At 46.0% G+C, this 10718-nt stretch overlaps 1 protein-coding gene across 1 annotated transcript; it reads right to left on the bottom strand.

Moving 5' to 3' along the window:
* Nucleotides 1-5150: 5150 nt before the first annotated feature.
* On the bottom strand, nucleotides 5151-6121 carry LOC147992115 (uncharacterized). Its single transcript, XM_087538931.1, has 4 exons — nucleotides 6035-6121; nucleotides 5751-5900; nucleotides 5432-5461; nucleotides 5151-5363 (listed from the first exon to the last, which is right to left on the bottom strand). Exons 1-4 carry the CDS (start codon nucleotides 6119-6121, stop codon nucleotides 5151-5153), a joined length of 480 nt encoding a protein of 159 aa, XP_087395057.1.
* Nucleotides 6122-10718: the final 4597 nt, after the last annotated feature.

The raw sequence follows: 10718 nt of genomic DNA, 5'->3' as shown, positions 1-10718 counted from the left end.
GCAGAAAGCTCCAAAAGGAGTAATAAAAGTTGTCTTCTCTTGATCCTTGGCTGCCTTCTTAATCTGATGGTAACCGGAATAAGCATCCAAGAAACTCAAACGTGCGCAACCCGCCGTAGCATCAATGATCTGATCAATACGGGGGAGAGCAGAAGGATCAGCCGGACAAGCCTTGTTCAGATCGGTGTAATCTACACACATATGCCAGGTGCCATTCTTTTTGAGTACAAGCACCGGGTTAGCTAACCACTCTGGGTGAAAGACCTCCACAATGAACCCGGCTGCTAAGAGCCGGGCCACCTCTTATCCAATGGCCTTGCACCTTTCTTCATTGAACCGTCAGAGAAACTGTCTGACAGGTTTGAATTTTGGATCAATGTTAAGAGTGTGCTCAGCGAGTTCCCTCAAGACACCCGGCATGTCTGAAGGTTTCCATGCAAAGATGTCCCGGTTCTCACGGATGAACTCGATGAGCGCGCTTTCCTATTTTGGATCCAAGTTTGCGCTGATGATGAACTGTTTGGATGAGTCGCCAGGCACAAAATCAACCATCTTAGTGTCATCAGCTGATTTGAATTTCAACACCGGCTCATGCTCTGTTGTTGATTTCTTTAATGACGTCATGTCCGCCGGGTCAACATGATCCTTGTAAAACTTTAACTCCTCTGTTGCACAGACAGATTCAGCATAGGCAACATCACCTTCTTCACACTCCAAGGCTATCTTCCGGCTCCCATGTACCGTAATGGTACCCTTATGACCCGGCATCTTGAGCTGCAAATACACATAACACGGCCGAGCCATGAACTTGGCATAAGCCGACCGCCCAAACAGAGCACGATATGGGCTCTTGATCTTAACCACCTCAAAGGTTAATTTCTCCGCTCTGGAGTCATACTCATCCCCAAAGGCTACTTCTAGCTCAATCTTACCAACTGGGTATGCCGACTTACCAGGTACCACACCGTGAAAAACAGTGTTGGATTGTTTAAGATTTTTATCAGTCAATCCCATCCGGCGGAACGTCTCATAGTAGAGGATGTTGATGCTGCTGCCTCCATCCATGAGTACCTTAGTAAACTTGTATCCACCAACCTGAGGTGCCACTACCAAAGCCAAGTGACCTGGATTATCAACCCGGGCGGGTGATCCTCTCTGCTCCACACAATAGGCTGCTCTAACCAACGTAGATAACGTGGAACCGCCGGCTCAACGGCATTGACGGCTCTCTTGTGAAGTTTCTGGTCCCTCTTACATAAACTGGTGGTAAATACATGGTATTGCCCACTACTCAGCTGCTTTGGGTTGCTCTGATAACCGGATTGCTGCTGCTGATTACCCTGGCCGGGTTGCTGATTATATCCTCCTTGGTGACCAGGATAGCCTTGACCGTGAAAACCTCCTCCGCCTGAACTAGCGCCCGAGCCATGAAAGCCGCCTCCACCTGAACCGCCACCTGGGCCATGACCCCCATCAAACATATTTGAATTTTTAAACGCATTCATGATCGTGCAATCTTTCCACAGGTGGGTGGCTGGCTTCTCCCGGGTGTCATGCTTTGGACAAGGTTCATTTAACAACTGCTCAAGAGTGGGGCCTGACCCGCCCGATCGAGGGGGCTGTCTGCCCTTGTGCCGTTGATTACCACCCTATGCATTAGTATTAGCAACAAACTCATCAGCCTTACGTTTATTACCTCCCTGATTTGCCGGGTTATGCTGGTGACCCTTGCCGTTGTCGTTCTTCTTTCCCTTCGTTGCCTTTTCTTCGTCAAACACCGGGTCCTTGGTGGTATCAGAATCAGCATACTTGACGAGAGCCGCCATCAACGTTCCCATGTCATTACAGTCACGTTTGAGCCACCCCAGCTTTTGCTTCAGAGGTTCAAAACGGCAATTTTTCTCCAACATTAAAACTGCTGAGCCGGCATCCATCTTATCAGATGAATGTATTATCTCCTTGACCCGGCGCACCCAATGGGTTGTGGATTCACCATCCTCTTGCTTGTAATTGGTCAGGTCCACAATCGACATAGGCTGCTTACATGTGTCTTTAAAGTTCTAGATGAACCGGGCTTTCAACTCTGCCCATGAGCCGATAGAATTGGGTGGCAATCTCTTCAACCAAGTATGAGCTGTTCCATCTAACATCGTGGTGAAATGCTTGGCCATTGCAGCATCGCTGACCTCCAATAATTCCATAGCCATCTCATAACTCTCAATCCAAGCCCCCGACTGTAGGTCAGCCGTGTAATTAGGCACTTTACGAGGCCCCTTGAAGTCCTTTGGCAACCGCTCATTGCGTATGGCCAGCACCAAGCAAGGCACGCCTCCGGTTCTTGTGGCCACTCCTGCCTCAACCGAGGTTGCTGGATAAGCCGGAAAGGTTTGATGAGCCGCCTGCTCTGCTGCCATTTGAGCCGCTCGTTCCGCCTCTTGACGAATCCTCTCCTGATCCACTAAATTAAGGGCTCCAGCCTGCACTGGCTCATGCCTATATGGTCGGTTGTGGCGTTGAGCATTACTTGACATATCTGCGGACTCCATGTGCCTACTATAACTCGGGCTCTGTCTTGGGCGAGGAGTTGAATGGATCCTGTGTCGACTGTAGGAGTATGCATCCTGCTGGGTCAGAGCCGTTTGAAGAAGTTCTCTTACCCTCCAGGTTTCAATTGCTGCTGGCGAGTCGCCTTCCATTGGGAGAGCCGCCAAACGAGCCGACGCTGCGATGAGATTTTCCAGGGGGTTGGAGAAGTGACCTGGAGGTGTTGGCACATAATGAGGAGGAGCGGTATTTATACGAGGTGGCTCCATGGCGCGTGGCTAAATCGGTGCACCGGGTGTCGTGATCTGGTTTGCCTCCGGCGGGTTGCTCCCCCCAGTCCCGGGTGTATGGAACATGTTCCTCGAATCAAGCGTTAAAGGTAGACGTGACTGATTTTTCTGATGCCTCCTCCTCATGACCTCGTTTGATGCGTTAAGGTCCACCGAGAGCCGGAAAGTCTCTGCTTGAAGTTGTTGAGCACGAGCATCCAAAGCCGCTTGTTCTGCTGCCATCCGGGTTTCCTCCGCGGCTAGATTTTCCTTAACTTGCACCATCTCCTCACGCACGCGTGCCACCTCTATGTCGTGCTAGGCCTTATCAGCCGGCTCTATCATGGCGGTTAACAGAGTCGTCAGCTTATCCATGAGGTCCATTAGAATCTGAGCCGGGGGGCGCGCGGGGTCTCCTGACCCGGCTGCAGCCGACCCGGTAGCTGCTACTATCGCTGCGGTAGAGTTCTGTCCGGGCTGTGTCCCTGCCATGAAGACTCCAGCCCAATTCGGTGGCTCAAAGGGGTCCGGAATACTGTTGCCATCGGAACAGCCCCCGAGCATGCCGTCTTGTAACTGGTACAGAGAGTCCGTCTCACCTGTTGACGATGCAGTGTCAGAACAGACGGCCGTCTCACCGCCCTCTACCGATCCTTCAGAGTATTCACCGTCGTGGATGCAGCCTATGAAGGCATGCTTCACGACAGATTGAACATGGGCGGGCCTTGCGCGCTGAGCCGTTTCGATGAGGTCGGTGTGGACGTCCAGCCCAGGGCCTGACTCACCGATCCGGTCGATGAAGATGTGAATTCCGCTGAAGGGGACCCGGTACCCATACTCGATTGAGCCGGCCTCAGGGCCCCAGCCTTCGTCGTCGATGTAGAGCTTGCCGCGACGACTCTTGGTCATCCGGCCCACAGCGTATCCCTTGAGCCCTTCGAAGTTGCCCTTCAAGAACTCAAATCCACCGTGCGCTGGCCCCACGGTGGGCGCCAACTATCGTGGAGTTGACACGGCAGATGTCCTAGAGCAAGGACTTAGTCGTAGGGCCATCGCACTAGGAAGCTTAAAGGGGTTAATCGGGACAAAGGACACGAGAGAGTTTTTATACTAGTTCGGCCCCTTACGATGAAGGTAAAAGCCTACGTCTAGTTGGGATTGGTATTGCTGAGGTTTCGATCTCCAAGGGGCTCAACTCACCGGCTTGGTTATCGATCTTGTTGTTTCTTGCCCTAAGCCGCCGCCGGGTCGCCCCCTTATATACACGGGTTGACGCCTGGCGGCCTACAGAGTCTCGGCCGGCTCATCAAATGTGTCCGGCTCGGTGACTTCTTTTATATGCCTTTCTTTACAAGCCTTTATTTACATATGGCGGTTTACAATGTTGGGCCTTAAGCCGCCTTTGGGCTTAGACCTTCTACAAGTCTTAATAAACTATCACCTTGAATATTACCGGGCTTCTTTTTGTAACCCGCCATTGGGGTTGACCCGGCCCCTCCTGGGCGGGTCATACCTGGTAGCTATATCCCCAACAGATTCAGTTACAACAGTTATTGCCAGCTCTATGTGAGATTCAGCTATGTTTGTTTAGTTCTGTCAGTTTAGCAGGGTGTTTGCAATCTCAGTGAGATTCAGTTCTGTCAGTTTATGTGTCTTTGAACAATTTCAGTGTCCCTGTGCTATCTATGTAAGACTAAATGCTATCTATGGGAGACTAAATGTCTTCCAAACTTCTCTGAATTTGTCTGTACTTGTTTAGATATTGTTTACCTTTCTTGCAGCCTGTGATGAAGCATTTTCTGAACTAAATAGATCTCAGCAACAAATTATGATACAACACACAGAAATAAACTGCATCAGACTTAGATAATTTAGTTCTTAACTTAGCACCAGTTCTCAGCATCTGGATAATATTTGGGCATTACAGATCAGGGCAAACAACACCCCCAACACCAACCAAAATGATCTGAACCCATTCCAGTTCTTAGGCAGCTCATAGCTAATATTAATATTAGGATGCATATTTGCATCAGGCTGATCAGTCCTAGGCCAATTATATATAGGCCTCATATATACTTACCATCCACAGTTGCAACTTCACTCCTCCATCACAACTTCCTTGATCTTGTCCAGCTTTTCCTTGCACCCATGACCAACCTTCAGGAGCTCAGCAATGACATTCTCCAGCTTCTTCTTCTCTTCTTTAAGGAGGTCTCTGTCCACCTCTATCTCCTTAATGGCCTTCCTTGTGTTTTTGATTATATCAGCTTGACTCTGAAGGATGCACCTCTGTTCTTTCTTGAGCTTAAGCTTCTCCATTTGAAGCTCAATTTTTGCCTAATCCTCAAGTTGCTTCTTCTTCTCCTTTAGTTCATTCATTGCCTGGCTTGTGCAATCCATGTCATGACATTTCTTTCCATCCTGATAATCAAACAACTTGGACACATCATCCACCAGCTGGCTATACTGATTGGCCAGAGAATCAAGCTCCTTCTGCAGTTTTGCAACCTCTGTCCCATGAGCCTCATTATCCTGGGCTCTACCAAGGTTCTGCTCATGATACATATCCCAAAGCTTGCTTAAGCACCTTTGCAGAATTACAGGCCAGGGGCATCTACCCACTCCAGAACACCACAGTTCACACCATCCTGAAAATCAATTTAAAATTACAGTGAACACCATAGTTAACAAGCAAATTCAATTCAGAATAACAAATCATATACAGTAATGATATACATAGCTACACTAGCTAGGTCTATACTAAAAATACAATACATCAATATGTTTTTAGTGCTATATGCTAGTAGTACAATATTCAGACCTACCAATGTTTTTACACTTAAGGAAAATTAAAAAAACAGCTACTGAACGCTACTCTATTTCCACTAAATAGCAGATAATCAAGCTAATAAAATCCACAACTACTTGGTCCATTACCTCAGTAGCACATCCTATGAATCTGCTGCCAGTGCCAGTGCCTTCAAATGCCACAAACTTGCCTGGCCTCTGCCTGTGCAGGATGCACCTTCTATCAGATTCAGTCACAAGCCCATAGAAACTAGGGTCTATCATAGTGTAAGGAGTTAGCTGCAACATGCAAAAACATATCTATATCAACTACAACTCACATATATCAACTTAAATGGAAAAAATCTCAAATATCTTCAAACCCTAACCCTAGAACAGACATGAGAGGGACATGATAAACTGAGCTGACTTACAAAGTACTCCATCTGCATGCTGCTGAACTCGCTCATGTACTCATCATCGTCGTCCGACGTCTCGTTGTTGTTCGGCCACGATGGCATGGTTGCGGCGTCGCCGGAGCGCGAGAAGAAGAAACAAAAGCAGAGGAGAGCAAGGAGGAGTGGAGTGAGCTCGGGGGAGAGTGAGAGAGCTAGTGGAGACGAGCGGCCCGGTCGGCCAGGTTATTCCTGGTCCGACCATGTGCAACCGAGCAGCGGCTCTAACGGCATAACGCGCGCGCCATTAGCCGTTAGGCCGCCGGCTAGCCTGGCACGTGGGCCCCTGCTCTCTGAATCACGGTTAAATCGGTCAAAACAGCCATTCCATCAACTTGGTAGTTTTTAGTCACGGGATTAAGTTTTTTGGTAGTTTTCTGCCACTTTTAAAAAAGTGGTAGTTCTGTGGGATGCGAACCCCTAAAGTGGTAGTTTTTTTGTCAAACACTCTCATGGATGGGATCGGGCAAAAAGAAATTAGCACGCCACGAGGTCCACCGCTGAAACCCTGCTCCTTTCCTTCTCTGATTCTCTATTATTAATCTGGTCCTACATGGTGTGTATTATATTCTCTAATGATATTTTGAAATTTTAAAGATATGTCAAGCACAAACCTGATGGTAATGCTTAAACTGTTTATTTTGGATGTTGCTTTGTAGCATGTTGCGGACCAATCCAAGCTCCCCGTGGTAGTGTACAGTGTGCCTAATTTTTTTTGACCAGTACATACAGGGATATAAAAAAATGGAATGTACAACACTCCTACATGAAACATTCTGAACTAAGTCATGTGGAGGTACCTCCAGAAATTTATGCAACTTCTGTGAACTATTATGTTATGAGAAATCAGATCAATATTGGTGGGTAAGAAGCTTCAGTTTACTTATGCAATTCTATTGGTGGCTGATTAGTTATTGCTCATATCCTAGGTTATTGAGTAGTCATGATTCGAAACTGAACCCTTTCATGAACCATGAATTACTGCAAGCTCTGTAACGTATGCAAGAAACCTTTCATGAACCATGAATTACTGCAAGCTCTGTAACGTATGCAAGAAATTTTTATATCAAAGTGTGTGTATTTACAGTTGCATAAGATTCTTGTAGTCAGATACAATTTATTATTTTGCTCTGTGTGGCGCGTCCAAAAACTATGTAGTTATTGCCTCATGATCTTCATCATTAGTTTTTCTATCACTACAGGGGTTTGACCTCACTGAAGCAATTACGTCTCCAGTCAAAACTTCAAAAGTGGTTCAATGCACATGCTGACGTACATACCAAATAACACTTTCATGATGTATGTATCTTTTGCCGAGGTTGGGTTTATAGGATCTCATTGCATGTGGATTTCCTGGACTTTGAGTTTGACATGCTTACAATTACTTCCACTTTGGAATTAAATAAGGAAGAAAAAATCATTTCATCTTTACGTGCAAAAAAGAAGGAATAAGTCAATGCTAGAGATTTTGACATTGTATGCTATGCAAAGTTGATGCTTGTGTATCTTATATGGCTCAACATGTTTATAAGATCGTCTAAATTGTCTCGTGATCTCAGAACACCATGTATTTTTTATTTTGCTCTTGTTGCATTCAGTTTTTTTTGCTCCCGTAGCAACGCACGGGAAATTACCTAGTATATTAAAAGTGGAACAACAACTAACTACTACTCCCTTTGTAAATAAATAAAGGGCGTTTTAGATGACTACTTTAACATGAACAAACTAATAATACGCTTAACATCCAAACAGTACTTATTAACAACCACCTGGTCGACAGCAACTAAAAGTACTCATGAACACCCACGTGATCCTGGTCGGGATCTTTATTTTTCCGGTGCGCCAAACGAAATCAGGGTTTAGATTAACTGGGATCGATGACTATAGGGTATCGACTTCAAGGATTTAAACGTGAAGGTTCATTTACGTCGTGCTCTACAATCTCAAGGTTTAAAATAGACTTCACTCTTCTTTTTTCCTTGCACGAGAGGGGGTTCCGATGGAGGCATTTTGCACTAGTCGGGTCGGCAATGGTTTCGTACTTCATGGTCAATTAATTAAGTGTACCGCGTGAGGCATGCCGATTTCTTGGTACGGGCGAATGCTCTGCGAGACCGCAACAGTATTCTTATAGCCACATATCACTATGGGCTATGGGCACAGTAATACGTACTACTAGTACCCTGTTTCATTTGTCCTTCGCGAAAATACAGAAAAGAAGAGGCGCTCACACCATATGCACACATCCAGTACGTACTACTGTACGTTTCTTGATAGAATTCGCATCTACAGCATGGACCTCCAATGTGGCTGTGGTGACAAGTGCCGTGCCGACGGGGTCACCGGCTTTGGATGCCGTCACGTCCACTTGGCGCCGGGGTTTTGTCCGGCGACCGGCGGGGTCTGCTCCACCTCCACAATGGTGCGGTGTGTATGCGAAAACAAAACAAAGATTCGTTTCAGCAGGTACCGTTGCTATTCTAATGAATGAGACATTTTTGTACGATTTGGATGGATCCTCCACACGCTCGCTAGCCCTCGTGTAGAAAATGCGCATGACACGTTTCTGAGCACTACTGCTCCACATGGGCCATGACACGCAGGCGTGACTTCTTCTTCTTTGTTTGTTTGGGTACACATGTGCACGTGGATGTATTCGGACCACGATGCAACTCGCACGGTTTTCGCATCTTGCATGCAGATGTTGGCCTTCCCGCAGGAGGCTTCGCTGTCATTGACTGGCCGGCAGCTCCTTCACCGTCATACGCTTTGATACGTACTCCCTCCGTATCTAGATATAACTATAGATATAAGCTCTTCTAAAGATTCTAATAGAGACTATATGCGAATGTATATAGACGCATTTCAGGGTGTAGATTCATTCATTTTGCTTTATATGTAAGCTGTATTGAAAATTTTAAAAAGTCTTATATTTGGAAGCGGAGAGAGTGCTACTACAGACACCGTGTGAGCGTGATGCATGTCGATAATCGACCCAACACACAACTACTTAAGAAGAAAGAAGAAAAACGTTTGCAAAGAAGATGGGTAACTCAATTCTGTCTGACAAAGTGGTTGTGTGCAAGCATCCGGAGCCGGAGGAGCGCCGCGCACACACCAACAAACCAATTCTGCCAGCCATCCATGACTTCGGAGCCTCGAATAACGACCGGCACCTAGAGCATCTCTGACAATCCACAAGTATAAGGAATTGTTTGTAGCTTTTTTGATAAATAAAAGTGTCGAACCCAACAAGGAGGTAAAGGTAGAATAGATATTCCCTCAATTCATTGATCATTGATATAACTCTACGCACACTTGACATTTGCTTTACCTAAAACAAGTATGAAACTGTTTTGTAGGAATAAAACTATGAGTATTTTGCGAGAATAAAACTACGAATAAAATGCAAGGTAATAAAAGTATATAGCTTTTGTCAACAAAAAAGTCGTTTGTCCCTAGGCAATCGATAACTAGACCGGTAATCATTCTTGTAATTTTACATGAGGGAGGAGTATGAGCTAACATACTTTCTCTACTTTGATTATATGCATTTATGAATGGAACTCTAGCAAGCATCCGCAACTAGTAAAAATCATTAAGGTCGTAAAACCCAACCATAGCATTAAGTATCAAGTCCTCTTTACTCCCATACGCAATAACCCACTTATCCGTGTTCAGACTTCTGTCACTCCGGTAGCCGACAATAAGCAAATTATAAACGTATTGCAACACCTTACAGTAGGGACCCCTCACATTTGCGCGAGACGGAGGGCACCGTAGGACAACACCATAATAAAATATACACTCAAACCAACCACGATCATCAATTAGCCCATAGGACAAACTGATCTACTCAAACATTATAGGATAATCACATATCATTGAAAAATAATATATAGCGTTGAGCACCATGTTTAAGTAGAGATTACAACGGGAAGAAGGGGCGTTACACCGCTGCATAGAGGGGGAGAGAGTTGGTGTTGACGGCGGCGAAGTTGTTAGTGTAGATCGACGTCACGATGATTGCCCCGGTGGTGCTTCGGCACCACCGGGAGAGAGGGGGGAGAGCCCCCTCCTTCTTCTTCTTCCTTGGCCTCCCCCTTAGATGAGAGGAGAGTTCCCCCTATGGTCCATGGCCTCCATGGCGACAGAGGGGCTAGAGCCCCTTCGAGATTGGATCTTCCTCTCTGTTCTCTTCTGTTTCGCGTCCCCAGATCTGGAGGAAAACCATTTCTTATATTCTCGGAGATTCGTAACTCCTATTGCATTGAGATTTTAACACGATTTTTTTCTGGATATAAGCTTCCTTGCTCCCAAAGTAGAGCTCCAACCGACGTTTAAGGATGGCACAACTCACCACCACGCGCCTGGGCTGCCTGACGCGCCCAGGTGTCTTGTGGTGGTTGTGGGCCCCCGTTTGCGTTGATTCCACCTCCCAAAAATCACAAACATTCCAAAATAATTCTCTGAAATTTTTATCGCGTTTGGACTTCGTTTGATATGGATATTCTGCGAGACAAAAAACATGCAACAAACAGGAACTCGCACTGGGCACTGGATTAATAGGTTAGTCCAATAAATCATATAAATTGTTGCCAAAAGTATGTGAAAGTTGTATAATATTGGCATGAAACAATCAAAAAATTATAGATACGACGGA

This window comes from Triticum urartu, chromosome 1A (genome assembly GCF_056163025.1).
Source record: "Triticum urartu cultivar PI428250 chromosome 1A, HENAU_Tu73, whole genome shotgun sequence".
Lineage (NCBI taxonomy): Eukaryota > Viridiplantae > Streptophyta > Magnoliopsida > Poales > Poaceae > Triticum > Triticum urartu.
The sequence above is the reverse complement of the archived record's forward strand: the minus strand, read 5'-3'. Positions and strand labels throughout refer to the sequence as shown.

Coding starts and splice junctions, on each gene's coding strand:
- LOC147992115 (XM_087538931.1), bottom strand. CDS start 6,121: ATGCCATCGTGGCCGAACAACAACGAGACGTCGGACGACGATGATGAG. Junction 5,901..6,034: donor GCATGCAGATGGAGTACTTT/GTAAGTCAGCTC, acceptor TGCATGTTGCAG/CTAACTCCTTACACTATGAT. Junction 5,462..5,750: donor TCATAGGATGTGCTACTGAG/GTAATGGACCAA, acceptor ATTGATTTTCAG/GATGGTGTGAACTGTGGTGT.